Source organism: Rhinolophus ferrumequinum, chromosome 2 (genome assembly GCF_004115265.2).
Source record: "Rhinolophus ferrumequinum isolate MPI-CBG mRhiFer1 chromosome 2, mRhiFer1_v1.p, whole genome shotgun sequence".
Taxonomy (NCBI): Eukaryota; Metazoa; Chordata; class Mammalia; order Chiroptera; family Rhinolophidae; genus Rhinolophus; species Rhinolophus ferrumequinum.
Window position 1 is genome coordinate 83074674 of NC_046285.1, and position 17707 is coordinate 83092380.

Consider the following 17707-nt stretch of genomic DNA (forward strand, 5'->3'; position numbering starts at 1 on the left):
AACCAAAAATCTATCAGGTTAAATCCATGAATTCACCAGCCATTAAAAGTTCACACCTGAAACAAACAAAAAAAACAAACAAAAAAAATTTTAAGTTTATACTTTTATCCTTAAAAATGTTCAGACTAACTCAAGCTATCCCCAAAGTTCAACAATTACCTTCAATAGAGTTATCTTCTCTGTCTAATGCTCTATGTGTTATGCCTTATTTCACTCAATCAGCTGTTGGAGTTGGAAGCTACATCTCACAGTTCATTACAATAATGCAACAGTATAAAAATAGTCCCCCAAAATGTAACTTAGGGTGCCACACACATACACAAACAAAATCACATAAAGCAACTATGGTAAAAAATGAATGGTATCCCAACTCATTCTATATCCATCCTTGTCCTGATACCAAAACCAAAAATATCACAAGAAAACTACAAGGCATTATCTCTTTGACTATAGATGCAAAACTCCATACAAATGTTAAGAAATCAAATCCAGCAACATATAAAAAAGGATCATATACCATGACCAAGTGAGATTTATCCCAGATATGCAAGTTTGATTTAACATGCAAAAACCAATTAATCTAATAATATACCATATATCAATAAAGGACAAAAAACATGTGATCATCTGAATATAAGCAGAAAAAGCATTTGTCAAAATCCAACAACTTTTCATAATAAAAACACTCAATAAACTAGGAATAGAAGTGAACTTCCTCAACTTGATAAAGGGCATCTACCAAAAAAAAAAAAAAAAACCGACAGCTAACATTATACTTAAAGTTAAAAGACTAAATGCTTTCTCTGTAAGATCAGGAACAAGGATTTCTGCCCTTGCCACTTATATTCAAAATTGTAGTAGATATATTAGCTAGGACAATTAAGCAAGAAAATGAAATAGAAAGCATCCAGAGTGGAAAGGAAAAAAAAAACTATCTATTTGCAAATGGCATGCTCTTGTATAAAGAAAATCCTAAAGGTTCCAATAAAACACTATTAGACAAATAGATAAGTTCAGTAAGGTTGCAGGATACAAGATAAATATACGAAAAATCAATTGTATCTCTATACACTTGAAATGAACAATCCAAAAATGTAATTAACATAATTCCATTTACAATAGCATCAGAAAGAATAAAACAATTTAAGAAAGTACAAAACTTATACTTGAAAGTATGTAACATTGGTGAAAAATTAAAAACTTAAATGGGGAAACATCCTATATGGGTCAGAAAACTTAACATTGTTAAGATAATACTATTGCCCACATTGATCCACAGATTCAACACAATCGCTATCAAAATCGTAGCTGGCTTTTTTGCAGAAATTGATAAGCTTATCGTAAGAGTCACACTGAAATTCACAGGACCCAGAATAGCCAAAACCAACTTGGAAAAAAAAAAAAAGAGAGAACAATGTTGAAGGATTCACACGGCCCAATTTCAAAACTTATTACCAAAGCTACAAAATCAAGACAATGTAATATTGACATAAGAATAGATGTATAGATAAGTGGGACAGAATTGAGAGCACACAAAAAAGTCAACTGATAGCCTACAAGGGTGTCAATAACATTCAAAAAGGAAAGAATAGTCTTTTCAAAAAAAATGGTACCGGAACACCTGGATGGCCAAAAACAAAAGAATGATGTCAGTACCTTACCTTACAGCATATACAAAAATTAGCTCAAATGGATCAAAGACCTAAATATAGGAGTTAAAACTTTAAAACTATTAGAAGACAACAGGCAATTACACAGGTCTTCATGATCTTGAATTAGGAAGTGTTTCTTAGATATGATACCCAAAATACAAGTGACAAAAGGAAAGTAAATTGAACTGCATTAAAAATTTTTATGTATCACAGGACACCATTAAGTGAAAAAACCCACAGAATAGCAGAAGATATTTGTAAATCCTACCTCATGAGAGACTTGTCCCTAGAATAAAGAACTTCACAACTCAATAAAAAGACAAATAACCCATTTTCAAAATGGGCAAAAGATCTGAATAGACATTTCTCCAAAGAAAATATACAAATGGCCAATAAGCACATGAAAAGATGCTCAACATCATCAGTAATTAGATAAATGCAAACCAAATCCACGAGATACCACTTCATATCTACTATGATGGCTATAATCAAAAAGACAAGTGTTGGCAACGATGTGGAGAATCCAGAACCTAACACACTGTGGGCTGACAGAAATGGAAAATACTGCAGACACTTTGGAAAACAGACTGACAGTTCCTCAAAAGAGGCAGTATATGACCCAGCAAGTCTGCTCATAGGTATGTACCCAAGAGAAGTGAAAACATAAGGTTGCACAAAAACTTATAGAGGAATATTCATGGCAGCATTATCCATAGTATCAAAAAAATGTAAAAAACTCAATGTCCATTAACTAATGAATGGATAAATAAAAGGTGGTATTATCCGTACAATGGAATATATTCAGCAATAAAAAGGAATAAGATACTTACACATGCTACAAGACGGATGAACTTTGAAAGCATTATACTAAGTAAAAGAAGCCAGTCACAAAAGACTACATATTTTAAGATTTTGTATTTAAATGTCCAAAATAGGCAAATCTAGAGACAAAAAACTGATTAGAAGTTGCCTAGGGTTGAGAGAGAAGACAGCTAGGGAAAAATGAGGACTGACTGCTAGAGGGTATGGGTGTTTTTTTTTTTTGAGGTGATGAGACTGTTTTAAAATTACTGTGTTGTAGAAATCTGTGAATATCTTAGGAACCAATGAACTGTGCCCTTTAAATGGGCAAATGTTATGGTATGTGAATTGTATTTCAATAAAGCTGTTATAAAAATTGTTTTTGAGAGGTGAATGGTAGAATCTAGATACAGATGTTGACTAAATTTTTTTTTAACATGTTTGTTTGAAATTTTCATAAAATGTGAGAAGGGGCGAAACAGATAAGAAAGTTCCATTATTACTAATAACATATCAAAACAATGTTATATCTACAAGTATTTTTATTAATTTAAAGTTTCCCAAACTAATTAAAGATTGGTCATCCAAAATTCGTCCAAAGCAGAATTTCAGAATTCTGGAGTCCTAGATTTGCATTTATGAGACTCAGAGGATAAAAATTACCAAAACTAGTTCTCCAAATTACAGACAAGTGAGGGTGATTTAAATGTACACAAATCTCCATGAGTTCTAAGAGATAAAAAGTATTCCATTCTCCCAGGGACAACCAGGAGTAACTAAGAGAATTTTATGTATCTAGGAAGTTTTAAAGATTTGGGAAATGTCCTCTGAAAGTTTTATGGCACATTAGAGCAGAAAAAATAGAACAAAATCTAAAGAACATTACTCTGATAATCAATCCTGCCTTAAAAGAACTAGAAAAAAAGTTTTTGTCTAATACTTGACATATACTATTCATACACAATACTGAATAGATGTAAAAATTTTTAAAGAATAGCTGAGTACCTTTGCTCTTGTTTATATTAAATAAGATCTTAACTAAATAACATTTATCAACTCATTAAGGAAACAAAAATCTCTGCTTTAAATTGTTAACCAAAGTAGGCCTGAAAAAAAAAGAAAAACTAGGTTCTAATACCAGCTATGGTTTTTTCAGGATAGAAAGCTGGAACACATAAAGGTCCTTTCCAGCTCTAAAATGATACTCTGTGGATAAAACTAATGAAAAGAGCTGAAATACTTTTACAAATTTTAAGTGTCTCCCAAATTTCTATCATGCAGAAAAAAATGTTATTTTAGAAAATCCTGATAAAAATTGAAATGTACCAGAATAGGAATCAAAATCAGCTTGGATTTAGAGTCAGAGGCATAACAGATGTACAGAGCGAGCTTGAGTCCAGTAGTTGTATTTTACTCCAGAGGGAAAGGTGGTTCAGTAAGCTATGGAAAATAGATGTCCACTCAGGTTTCCAGGTGGAACTCCTAGAAATATCCTATTTCACCTACTTTATTATGCTTATTCCCCACATTTAAATACCTCTTTACTTGAAATGTTCCTATAATCAATGATGTAGCATGGTTGAATTGTAGGGGTTTTTTTTTCCCCCTTAGGAAGTAATTATAGTTTTGATGAAATAGTTATTCCCTTGTATTGCTCCTCTTGAAAATGCTTCCAATGCAACCTTATCTAATTGTTAGTACGAAAAAAAAAAAAAAACCCCAAAACACCATATTCTTGATTATGCTATAAAACATAAAGGACCTAAAAATAAAAATAAGGTAATCAACAATTCATCTGAGGCTCAAATATATCAAACTAATAATCAAGATCCTTTTTAAAATTCAAACTGAACGAAAACAAACAAACATCAGTTAGGAAATAACAGTCATTTCCTCTATCAAGACAAAGCTGAATTTTTCCAAAGAGTTGTAATGCTCAAAAAAGAAGAAAAAGACTCTGCAAGTTAACAGCAAAGAGCTGTACACTCAGGTTTACGTAATAAGATCAGAAATTAAAGGTTTGCGTGTCTTCATTCACCTATTATAATCCTGAAAAAGAGCTCCAAATAGTCTGACCATCAGCATATTTGGTTTAAAAGAGTATATCGACTACCTTACAATTTTTACGCATTTGCTCAACAAATACTTTTTGAATGTTTACTAGATACTAAGCAATCATTCATGGAAAGGACCCACTAAAATCTGACACTTAGACACCACCTTTGTAAGAGACTACTGCCTGAATAAGACCTGACAACACCACCAATTCCCATCTGACGTTTAAAATTCCACACACCAGAATAAAATGCAATGAAGTAATTTCTTAAAGCCAGGCCCTAAACAGCATATAGGAGGTACACCTGGCTCAAGTAAATCGCAATTCAAAACTGCCGTCTCCTGCAGACCAAACTGACTTTGTGAGGGTCTGAAAGAATTCCAGGCCCACGAAATTGTAAGACAGAAATGAAAGCGAAGGTGGCTCAATTCAGAAGCGAGCCGAAAGAAGGGCTAAAGAAAAAGTGAGCCGGAGGTGACGAGGAGTGCCGCAGCGGCCCAAACATGCTCTCCCGCCTCGGCACATCAAGTTAGCAACTTTTCCAGCACCCCGTGATTCCCGACTTCCCCAGCCGTCCGGCATGATGGCAGAGGCTAGAGTCAGGGCGAAGGATCCCCACGGCGGGAGCCGGTCCCACAGCAAACGAACGTATAAAATAAGGAGCGAGCAGGATGGGGGCGGGGTTGGAAATGCTCCTTCCCTCGGAGAAGGATGAGGGGAGAAGAACCGAGTGAGCGACCCTTGGGTCACCAGCCCTGACCCGGGAACGGGGAGTGCTGCAGTCTCGCGGTCTCGCCGAGGGCCGGGCTCGCAGCCGCGCGGGACCCCCAGGCCGGCGTGTGGGAACCCGGCGGGCCTCACCGAAGGCAGGCGGGAAACGGGGTGGCGGGAAGACGATATGATGGCCCAGCTCGATCCTCGCACACGAGGCCACAACCCTGCCCTGCCTTCGGCGGGCCCCGGGAGCTCGCATAAAAGGCCCCCAGCTTCCTGAAGGGACGGGATGAGGGATGAGGAAGACCCCCTCCCCACGTACACACAAACCCGCTCGCCTCCCTACCCCCCACCCTCGGGCCGCGCTCGGTCGGCTCTGCGCCCCACAGCGGCGCAGGAGAGGCCAGGGCCAGCCGCGCGGCCGCAAGAAGCTGACGCCTTCCCCGACGCCCGGAGCTTGGCGGGCGCAGGAACCCCGGCACGCAGACAAAATCAACAAAGGCACCTGCCGCTCGCGAAAAGAAAACATGCCACAGGCCCCGACCCGTGGCTCTCTGACTCGCTGCTGCCCGGGCCGCAAAGCTGCGCTGACGGGTTAAGGAGAGGGGGCGGGGAAGGGCCACGAGCGGTGGCTCCCGGGCCACGGAGCCTAGCGTCCCTCCGGAGGCGGTGAAGCAGGGATCACCACGCCAGACACTGACCTTGGAGTCTCCGTTGCACAGAGCCATCGGGGCCCGGGCCGCGGCAGCCAGAGTATGAGACGGGACGGGAGAGGGCCGACGGGGTCGACGCCACGGGACGCGGCTAAAAACAGGCCTGGCTGAGGAGCGGGCGAGAGCAGAGAGGAGCGGGCCTCCTGCAAAGCGCGGAATCCGGCAGTAGCAGCCGTGCGCTAGCCCCAGCGCCGCGGGAGAGGAGACCAGCAGCGCACACGCTGCCCCCGCCTCCTGCTTCCGCCCTGGCCGGCCACTGGGAGGAGCCAGAGCCCGTGTGGCTAGGCAGCCCAGCCAAGGACACCCCCGACTTGCCGCCGCCCAATGAGTCCGCCTCAGGAGGCGGGCCCTTCGGCTCGAGGCCCCGCCTCCAGGTCTGTCCCGCTGCTCAGTCCGGCTCCCGGGAGAAGAAACCCGCCCAGTCTCCTGCCTGCTGGCCTACGGGAAGAGGAGCCGGCGGCTCCTGGCCTCGCCCCGCTGCCAAGCCCCGCCCCCGACTCCGTCCGGCCAGCCCCTGGGAGGAGGAGCCCGCGGCGCCCAGCCAGGTTCCGCCTGTGTCTCCCCCGCACCGTGCAGCGGGCCCTCACTGGAGGGGTCCGTGGCGCCCCGCCCCGTCCCACCGTTAAGGCCCGCCCCCGAGGAAAATCCAACCGCCGCCAACTTGCTGTTTGCGGGCTCACCTCTGACCACAGTGAGAGGCTTGCGGTGCCGAGTTGGTGGCTTTACAGAGCTGGGTTTCTGGGGGTACTGAAGCCCGTGGGGCGGCCTCAAGTTTTGGGACATGGAGGAGGCCAAAGGGGCTTTACAGTTTCGTAGTGACGTCTCAAGGGATGACAAAGTGAAATTTGATCTCTGGTCCCTCTAAAGTTCTACTGCGGATGCTGAATTTCCAAAAGAAAATGGTTTGGGAGCAGCAACCTGGTCATGAAGCTCAGTTTGCACAGCAAGCTATGTTTCTAGTGGGATTATGGAGAAGGGGCTGCAGTCCTTCCAGCTATTCCTTGGCATCCGTCAGGATGAGGCATTACTTTGAATTTTGCCGCCTGAGAGCCTAAATCGGGGCTGGGGACTTGGAATGGCTTCCAGTTAACAGCCTTTTGACAAATATTCAGTTGTAATACAGTCAAATTCGGTGAGCTCATGCTATGTGTCAGGCTGTAGTCGAGGAGCTAAAGTGAGCAACCCTGACTTCCAAAAACTCATTTTATCCTAACCAATCCCATAAAAATAGTGAGGATTGATATTCTTATCCACTGTTTACTAATGAGGAAACAGGCTCAGTGAGATCATGTGCCTCTGCTCTCTGCATAGGAGGTAAGGGCTACCTGATCTGAGAAAGGATAGACAGTTTAATAGTAGAATACTTATGGTACAAACGGTCCAAGGCTCTGCTGGGCCTCTGGCTTAAGGAAAATATTTCACTTACCCTATGTTGAGCTGAAAAGTGGATATTTGAACTTTTTAAAGCCATGGATACTGGGTTCTTTTGGTATGAACAATTCAAAGACTATCCTGTAGTAACCAACAGGAGAGATTCAACTGGCATCACCATCCACCCAGAATAGAATGGAAGGTAGTATGCTGGCAGTTAGGATTGGCTAAGTCCCATCTATATTAGATAATGCCTAATTTAAATATATCCTAGTGGGCACTTATGTCTCTGGCTAAGAATATCAGAATGTACCAGGATCCTTACATCTTATGTTCTTCTTCTGCAACTTTTGACTCTATTGACCCTTCCCTCTCTTTTTTTTAAACTTTTTTATTATTATCAGTTTCATGTGTACAAAACAACATAATTAGACATTTACACACCTCACAAAGTGATGACCCCAACAAGTCTACTACCTATCTGACACTGTACATAGCCGTTACAATACCATTGACTATATTCCCTATGTTGTATCCTGTTTCCCCGAAAATAAGACCTAGCCGGACCATCAGCTCTAATTTATCTTTTGGAGCAAAAATTAATATAAGACCCAGTATTATATTATATTATATTATATTATATTATATTATATTATACCTGGTCTTATGTTATTTTATTATACTATATTCGGTCTTATATTAAAATATGACCGGGTCTTATATTAATTTTTGCTCCAAAAGATGCATTAGAGTTGATGGTCTGGGTATGTCTTATTTTTGGGGAAACACGGTATTGAGATTATCATATGGTTTTCATTTTTCAGTTTGTTAATGCTGTAAATTACATTGATTGATTTTGGAATGTTAAACCAACCCTTCATTCTTGGGATAAACTTAAAGTAATCATGATGCATTTCCCTTTGTATATATTGGATTGTATTTGCTAAAATTTTGGTTTCAAATTTTTGTATCTGTATTCATGAGGAATATCAGTTTGTAGTTTTCTTGTAATGTCTTTAGCTGCTTTTGGTATCAGGGTAATGCTGGCCTCAAAAAATTAAGTTGAGAATTTGTGTAGAATTATTATTTCTAGAATAGTTGGTATAGAATTGGTTTTATGTCTTCCTTAAATGTTTGGTAGAATTCACCAATGAGGCCATGTGAACCTGAAGTTTTTGTTGTAATAAGGTTTTTAACTACAAAATCCATATTAAAAAATAGATACAGTGCTCTTCAGATTATCTATTTTTTTCTTGAGTGAGCTTTGGCAAATTTTGTCTTTCAAGGAATTTGTCAGTTTCATCTAAGTGTGACATTCATAGGCATAATATTATTCAATAATATTCTCTTACTATGCTTTTAATACCTAGAATCTACAGTGATGTCAGCTTTCTCATTCCTGATGTTGGTATTTGTGTTTTCTCTGTTTTCACTCATGAGACTGGCCAGAAGTTTACTGATTTTATTGATCCTCTGGAAAAGAAAAAAAACAGCTCTTAGTTTTATTTATTTTCTCTATTATTTTTCTCCTTTCTATTACATTGATTTCCACTTTGATCTTTATTATATCCCTTTTTCTTCTTGCTTTGTGTTTTTTTTCTAGTTTTCTAGTTTTATTATTTATCTAGTTTGTGGTCTTTTTCTAGTTTTTTAAATTGGAATCGGAGGTCATTGATTTTAGACATTTCTTCTTGTCCAATATAGGAATTTATCTTTATAAATTTGCCCCTAAGTACTGCTTTAGGGATATCCCACAAATTCATATATATATATATAATTTTCATTTTCATTCAATTCTCAATAGTGTCTAATTTTCCCTTTGAATTTTTCTTTGACCTATGGGTTAGCTAAAAGTGTGTAATTTAGTTTCCAAATATTTGAGGATTTTCCAGAGGTCTTTCTGTTACTGGTTTCTAATTTAATTCCATTGTGGTCATAGAATATATTTTTTATGACTTGAATCAAATTTTATATTTCTTGAGATTTGTTCTATAGTTTAGAATATAGTTTATCTTGGTGAATGTTCTGCTGTTGTGTGAGTGTTCTAAAAATGGGAAATAGGTTAAGTTGGTTGATAGCATTGTTCAAGACTGCTGATTTTCTGTTCATTTATTCTATCAGGTCTTGAGAGAGGGGTACTAAAATCTCCAACTGTAATTATGATTTTATCAATTTCTGCTAATAGTTCTATCAGTTTTTGCTTCAAGTATTTTGAAGTTCTGTTAATAGGGTCATAAATGTTTAGAATTGTTGTTGATCGCTTTGTCATTATGAAAATGACATTCTTTATCCCTGGTAATATTTTTTACTCGAACAATTTTTTTGTCCAATATTAAAATAGCATGCCTGATTTCTTGACAGGTTCTTGATATGATGTATCTTTTGCAACCCTTTAACCTGTTTTTGTCTTTATGTTGTTTAAAGTGTTTCTTTTAGGTGGCAAATAATTAGGTGTTGCTTTTTTCCCCCTGATCTGCCAATTTCTCTCTTTTAATTGGAGTGCTAAGACCAATTATGTTCAATGTGATTATTGATACGATTAGGTTTATGTATATAATCTAGAGATTCTCAAGGCAGTAGGCGGGGGCAATTGAAGGGCCATCCCTTTTTTTTCCTGTTTCTCAGGGTCACTGAGATGCTTGATATCCAGTATTTTGAAGCCATGGTTTTATTTATTTTGTCTGAGTTTTTTTGGGATGTTTCAGGACAGGAGGGTAAATTCAGTTCCTGTTATTCCATCTTTGACAGAAGTGGAAATCTGGAAACTTCCTTTAATGATTAGTTGAAGCATCTTAAACCTATAAGGTTTTCCTTTATCTGTCATAAACATTTTTGATAAGGGTGAAGATTGCCCTGAATTCAGAACAACTTAGGCAACATAGAATAGTGATTCTGATTTTTATACATGTAAATGTGTGGCTTCAGAAACTAACACATTTTTCAAAAAAAAAAAAAAGGATTTGATAAAATCCACAGATAGAAATTTGCAGATTTGGTGTGTATTGTATCATGAAATATTTATATTGGGTAAAATCCATCTTTCATCCTTATTTCATCTTTCAAAATGTTTACTCTTAAATTTCCCATTAACAACAACAACAACAAAATTAACTTTTACACTTACGAAAAATATTAGATGTCAAATTAAAGTATGAAAGAAGTACATAGTTTTTCAAAATCCTTTTAGGATGGTATGTGAGTTCTTAAAAAATTGAAAACAGCTGCTCTAAAATAAAATTTAATCATATATCCCTTCTTAATGGCTTCCCCTTGCTCTCAGGATAAACTCCAAACTTCCAATGTTGCTCACTTAGTACTTGGAGATTTGGCCTGTCCCTGTTTACCTTGTAGCCTGTTCTCTTACCACTGCCCCCTTGCTCTGCTCCCTAGCCATATTAAATTGCTTTAGTTCCTTAAACATGACACAGAGTTCTCTCTTGTCTTGGGTATTTAGCACCTAAATATCTTCTGTCTAGAATAGTTCTGTTCCCTTCCCCACAACTTTGAAGTCTTGGGATAGATGTCTCTTCCTCTTTTGTGCTTCCATAAGTACTCACCACCGTCTATTGTATTTAACCTATTCACTTGTCTCAGTCCACTGAAAGCCCTGGAAGTAATATCATCGCATCAGCAATGAGCAAACATAACAGTCAGATACTGGTTTCTAAATACCATTCTCCAGCAAGAGGAACCAAGTCTTCTTGGGGAAATGGCTGATTTTAAGACTGAGGCAAGGACAAGATAACCAGGAACATCTTTTTGTGCCAGAAAGTAAGGAAGTGCACAGAGAACAATGGGGACATGTCAGAGGGACACAGGATTCAGTTTGAGAGGACGTTCACTGGCCAAATCTGGGACAATATATCAAAGTAAATAGTGATGGCAAACAGATTATATCTACTGATTAAATTAGGAGTCCATCAGTCTATGACTATATAAATAAATGAATGATTAAATGTAGAAAAACTCCTTCCTTAAAATAGAATGTCCACTAATAAAGGTCAAAGAAATAATTGAATTAAAAAATCATTACTTTGCAACCATCACAGAAATAATAAATTCAGACAAGAAACATCAATGGATGGTAAAATTCATGGATGAAAGTTGCATCAAGAACAGGTTTTATTTACGTTGTCTCAAAGTCTCTCCCTATAAAATAATTATTAATTATTCAAGGAAAAAGAGTAACTTTACAGTGGAGAAAACTGAAGACACCTCCTTACTCAAGTGATGGAAGCTAACATCAACAGTAATGGAACAAATCAACATTATCTGTCATTGATGATACGGTGAGCTGAGCACAGTGTTACTTAGGGTTGTCTTGCCTAAAATGTATAACCTAATCATGAGTAAATATCAGGCAAACCCACATGGAGGCACATTCCACAAAATAACAGCTCTTTAATTGTTCCAGTTATCTATTGCTTTGTAACAAACACCCTGAAACCTAGTGGCTTAAAAGAACACTTTTTATTTTACTGTGATTTGGACAAGGTTCAGCAGGGATAGTTCATCTCTGCTCTAATGTGTCATCTACTGTAGCCCAGAGCCTGTCTCCTGTAAACCTCAGCTGGAGTGGCTCAAAGGCTGGGAGCTAGAATCATTTGAAGGCTTTCCTACTCATATCTCTAACACCTGAGCTCGGAGACTGAACTCGCTGAGGGCTGGAATGGCTGTGGCCCATCTAGCGTCTCTAACTCTGTGTGGTCTCTTCATCACCATGACTTCAGGGTAACAGTATTTCCTACATGTCAGCTCAGAACTTCAGGGTGGGAGGGAAGAGAGAGAGAAAGAGAGGGAGAGAGCTGAGCACTGTATGGACCTCTATAATCTACCCTTGGAAGTCATACAGGTATACTTCTCTTCATTCTATTCATGGAACGAGTCATGGGCCTGTCCAGACTTAAGGAGAGGGTTCTAGAAGAGCATGTGGAACTGGAAATGTGGTGCAATGCTTGGAAAATACAATTAGCCACAGTAATTTTTAAAAATGAAAATCAAGGGGTGACGGAGGAACTGTTCTAGATTGAAGGACAATCAAGAGATGTGAAAATTGAGTGGAATACAGGCTCCTGGATTGAAACCTTTTGCTATAAGGATTGGATTGGAGCTCTTTGTACGGTTATTGCAACATTGTTCTAAGTTTGAAATCACTTCAAAATTTTAAAAAATTAAATGTGCCATAAAAGCTCACAATTTAAAAATCTTACAATTAATCTTTTCATAAAGCAATAGATACCATGCAATAAAAATAACCACCCATGTTCCATATATGATACATTCATATTCTTAATATCATGTTTTATTAAAACATACCACGGAATTTATTCTCATTATTATATTTTTATTGATTACCCTCCTATGACCTCTGTCCCAACTATAGTCTCAAATTTGGGTCACCTTCTCTTAGAGCCAAACTGACATCCTCCTGGTGAGAACTGATTCAGCCAAATCCTGTGCCTTCATTTCTAGGAAAAAGAAGGATATAACTTTTGGTATCTTAACCTTTGAAAGGTTTCTAAAACTGGTGACCAAAATAGCACTTTATGTGTCAAAGCAAATTCTAAATTCTTTACGTATATTAATTAACTCATTTTCTCAGAGCAGTCCTATGAGTTGTGTGCTACTATTATCCCCTTGTTACTCTTTTATGATTGAGAAAACTGGAAGAGAAATTAACTAGCATAAGGTGATACAGCCTGTACACCACAGACTGAGATTCACAACAGGCCAACTAGCTCTAGCCTTTTTATTGTTTATTAAACATTCAAAATATACTTTGCCAAGCAATCTTTGAAACCACAAGTATCACCAGGAACAATTTAAAGCAGAGCAATGGCCCTGTTATCACTGTTTCTTCCATGTGTTTGCAGTGCTATGATTTTGATGCATTTTTGAAACGGTTATCCTTGACAAACTGCATGGCATAAATTCACTGGAAATTACACTCACACACACACACAAGAGACTGAAATTAAGTTCACAAACTTGTTGCAATGATGGTGCTAAACTTTTTTGATATCAGAGGGATTATTCATTATGATTTTGTACCAACTGGACAATTCACCAAGTTTACTATTTGGAAGTGCAGAAAAGGCTGTGTGAAAAAGTAAGACGAAAACAACCTGAACTTTTCACCAACAATTCATGGCTCTTGCATTACGACAATGCACCAGCTCACACGGCACTGTCTGTGAGGGAGTTTTTAGCCAGTAAACAAATAACTGTATTGGAACACTCTCCCTATTCACCTGATCTGGCAATGACTTCTTTCTTTACCCAAAGATAAAGGAAATATTGAAAGGAAGACATTTGGATGACATTCAGGACATCAAGGGTAATATGACAACAGCTTTGATGGCCATTCCAGAAAGAGTTCCAAAATTGCTTTGAAAGGTGGACTAGGTGTTGGTGCTAGTGCATAGCTTCCCAAGGGGAGTACTTCGAAGGTGACTATAGTGATATTCAGCAATGAGGTATGTAGCACTTTTTCCCTCGCCTCTCAGCCTCTGGAAACCAGCATTACATTTTATGTTTCTATGAATGTGACTATTTTAGACACCTCATGTGAGTGAAATCATACAGTATTTGTCTTTTTCTGACTGGCTTATTTCACTTAGTGTCTTAGCATAATGGGCTCAAAGTTCATTCACGTTGTAGCATATGACAGGATTTCCTTCCTTTTTAAGGCTGAATAATGTTCTATTTACATAAATATAAACTAGAATATTATTATTATGTATGATATGTGTTTATTTTTCCATATATATATATATATATATATCACATTTATTTATCCATTCAAATATCAATGGACATTTGGGTTACTTCCACCTCTTGGCTATTGTGAATAATGCTGCTGTTGGAGTGTTTGTGTATTAAAAACAGAAAATATAAGAATGAAACATGGTAAGTCATAAAATAGCTTATAATGATAGTGAAAAAATGAAACTCTCCAGGTTTTGAAATGTAGTATGCTTTCTGTTCTTGTATAAATAATGATAACAACACGTTACACATAATTTTTCAACTTAGGAATTTATCCTGTTTTCACATATTAGAAATCACTTATCTTCACATAATGTCAGTATTCTGGCAATAGGCATCATAATACTTATATAAGTATAGGGCTCAATTTGTAACTGTAGGGGAGGAAGAAACTTTCCTCTACCCACAAGATTCTTTTGGTCTAATAATCAAATAGATATGAGACAGATTAATAAGAGAAAACAACCAAGTTTAATACATCCATATGTATAGGAGCCCCACATACATGAAACAGTCAGAGACCCCACATGCATGAGAATGTTCAGAGTCAGAAAGGGCAAATGGGTCTGTAAGACATTCTGGGCTAGGGAGGAGGTTAATGTATCTTGGGGCTTCAGAAGGTAATTACAGGGACAGCACACGTTCCATAATTATTAGTTTGCCCTACCATGTAGATAAGTAAAAAGTCAACTCTGGTTTTAAGTCTTCTCGTGGGCCAGGCTCCTAATTTAAATTCTTCTAGACAGCAGAAGTTTCTCTTGAGCCTGCAGGGTCTCCATTGCCTTTAGCTCAAAAGAACTCACTTTGCACTGAGGCATATCTTTGGGTGGCTTATTTTAAACCCCTACATAGCCAATAGCTTGATGTTTTTAAATTTCAACATCTTCCTACTAATCAGCTCTACTTTCAGAGCCTCAGTAGAACCAAGATAACTACAAATCTGAAGTGGGTTGGAGAAGAAGCATGGCTCGATGTTACTTAGAGACTGTTACAAAACTAGATGCTTTTCCTGAAAGGAGAGACTTCATAAAATTTGCCTTTCCAAACCTCCTCCTATTTTATCTAAGATTTATTTCTCTAGTAGTGGTGTTAGTCGCCCAAAGTAAAATTCCTTCTCTGGGAACAACAACTTCTTAGAAAAGATCAGTAACCAGTCAATCACTATCTCAAAAGACTATTTAAAAATGTGAGGTTGGAAATAATCCAAATTGTAAAGATACCCAAGAAAATTTCAAGGTGGGACAAATATGTATTAAAGAGAAAACCACAGTCCCAAAATGGCGTCTAGCCTATTGCCCTGTAGGAGAGGAAAAATAATTTTCCCTCTACCCTTGTGGGTTCTTGGCTGCAACATCCCCGTGAAAAAGACAAATTAACAAGAAAAAAAACGAAAGTTTAATAACATGGATACCTCCTGTATACATGGGAGAAACCCAGGAAAACTGAGTTTAACTCTTGAAGCCACCACCTTAAAAACCACCATAAGCTTAAGACAGAAGAGGAGTTAGGAAGGGGAGGGAGTCAGTTATTAGAGGTTACCGAAAAAAGCACAGTAAACAAGGGTAAGATTGTTAGGCAGATTTAAATCATTTCCTTTTGCACTGGTAAGAGTTTCTAGAGATTAGGTCTGCCCCACTTCCTGGTACAACAAGGGAGATACCCTTACAACTGGAGATTTCCCTTATAAATGTATCTTTTACAAAGGGTTACTTGGTTTTTAGAGCTTCTGCCATGTCCTGTTTCTTAAAATTAACCAGCATAAAATAATCATTATGCCAAAGAGACATATTTTGAGTGACCAATCCTGTTCCTCTACAGCTGCGAGCTACAAATCTGTACAGCAAGTCACTGTACTGAATACCGCAGGCAGTTATAACACAATGGTAAGTATTTGTGTAATGCGTTGCACCTACCATGTTATCACTGCTACAGTGTCACTAGGTGAGAGGAATTTTTCAGTTCCATTATAATCTTATGCAACCACTGTCATATATGCAGTCCATCACTGACCAAAATGTCGTCATGTGGTGCGTGCCGGTATTCTTTGAATGTCCTTTCTTTCTTTACTTCCCAGCCCCTTATGCATACATTTGTTACCCCTTTCTTCAAGTTTCTCCATCCCCTAGCCAACTGAACACGTGGTCTTCTGTCTGTCCTTCTATTGTTCACTCTTATATTTCTCTCTGCCCTTTAATTGGTTACAATATATACATGAAAAGAATGTTTGGTTGTGGATGGTTGTGTTTCTTTTCTTTTAACTTGTTTATATAGAATTAAATAATATATATGAAATGACTTTGTAAATGATAAAGCACCATACAAAATATTAGTTATTTTCAGAATATATTGCAGTGCCGAGCACATTGTGTGTATCTAATATGTGGTTGTCAAATGATTTAGTAAAACATTATATACTCTGTCCTTATTTTTAAAGCCACACACATTAGAACATGATGAGATGGGGACATTTTTACAGCAAAAGAACAGGTATGTTACTCTCTAAAATATATGGAACATATTTTAATAAATTAAAACAAAAACACCAATACCCCAATCAAGATAAAATGCACAAATTAGGCAGTACAACTAGTTAATAAATATGATATGCTATTTAAAATATTTTGGTGCCATTTTCCCAACCTTTAGCAATCTCATAAAATGACAGAAGAAAAAATTTTAATTTTTAAATTTAAAAATATGGCAATATTGGAAAACCAGGTGGGATGTCATAAACAGAGAAAAATGTTGTTGGTAGGAGAGCAAATTGGCAGAATCACTCTGGAAAATGTTTTGGCAATTTCTTATGCAGTTACATATACACACACAGGCTCAGCAATCCTACCCTAGGTCATTGCCCAAGATTAATGAAAACTTATGTTTACATAAAAACTTGTACACACGTTTGGAAATAAGGTTGGAAATAATCCAAAGGTCCTTTGGATTATTTACAAGATATTATTGGTGAATGGAGAAACACATGTTGGTACACCCATATGATGAAATACTACTCAGAAAAAAAAAAAACAAACCCCAAGGGGTGTAGTAGAGAGGGGAGAATTATCAATACAGGTAGGTGACAACATGGGTAAATCTTAATGTATTATGCTCACTGAAAGAAGCCAGACTTAAAAGGCTACATAGTGTATGATTTCATTCATACGACATGGTGGAAAAGGCAAAACTACAGGGAGAGAAAAACAGATCAGTGGTTGCCGGGGACCAGGGGATGGGAGAAGAGTGTGATTTTAAAGGAACATGAAGGAATTTTTTGGAGTGATGAAACTGTTATATCTTAATTGGTGGTTATAAAACTATTTGTCAAAATGGTTTGTATTTATCAAAACTAATAGAAATATACACTAAAATTTTACTGTATATATATTATACCTCAATAAACCTGACTCTCTTCCCCCTAAAAAAGAAATTAAAAATTCTGAGGAATATATATTGTAGAAGATATAATTTAGATAATAGTGAACTGGAAAACCAGTCAAGAAATCTGCAACCACAAATAGGTTTAGGAAGGGGCCACTAGATGGTGGTGTTAATTTTTGTAACAGAGATGGGAAAATCTTGAAGCTCAAAGATCATAGGCCTGGAGCAGTTTGAGCAGTTTCTTGGAAAATCGCCTG

General features: G+C 37.9%; 1 protein-coding gene across 2 annotated transcripts in view; it reads right to left on the reverse strand.

Annotated features, from left to right (window-relative positions):
* The window catches only part of GMPS (guanine monophosphate synthase), a 54232-nt gene extending 47976 nt beyond the window's left edge, over window positions 1–6256 (reverse strand). Inside the window, exon 1 of one of the 2 annotated variants that reach the window (XM_033132324.1) lies at window positions 5925–6256. In XM_033132324.1, the coding sequence (XP_032988215.1) occupies window positions 5925–5951 (27 nt within the window). In that variant the 5' untranslated portion in view covers window positions 5952–6256. The remainder of the gene's footprint in view (window positions 1–5924) is intronic. The other variant, XM_033132333.1, reaches the window with a different exon arrangement.
* Window positions 6257–17707: the final 11451 nt, after the last annotated feature.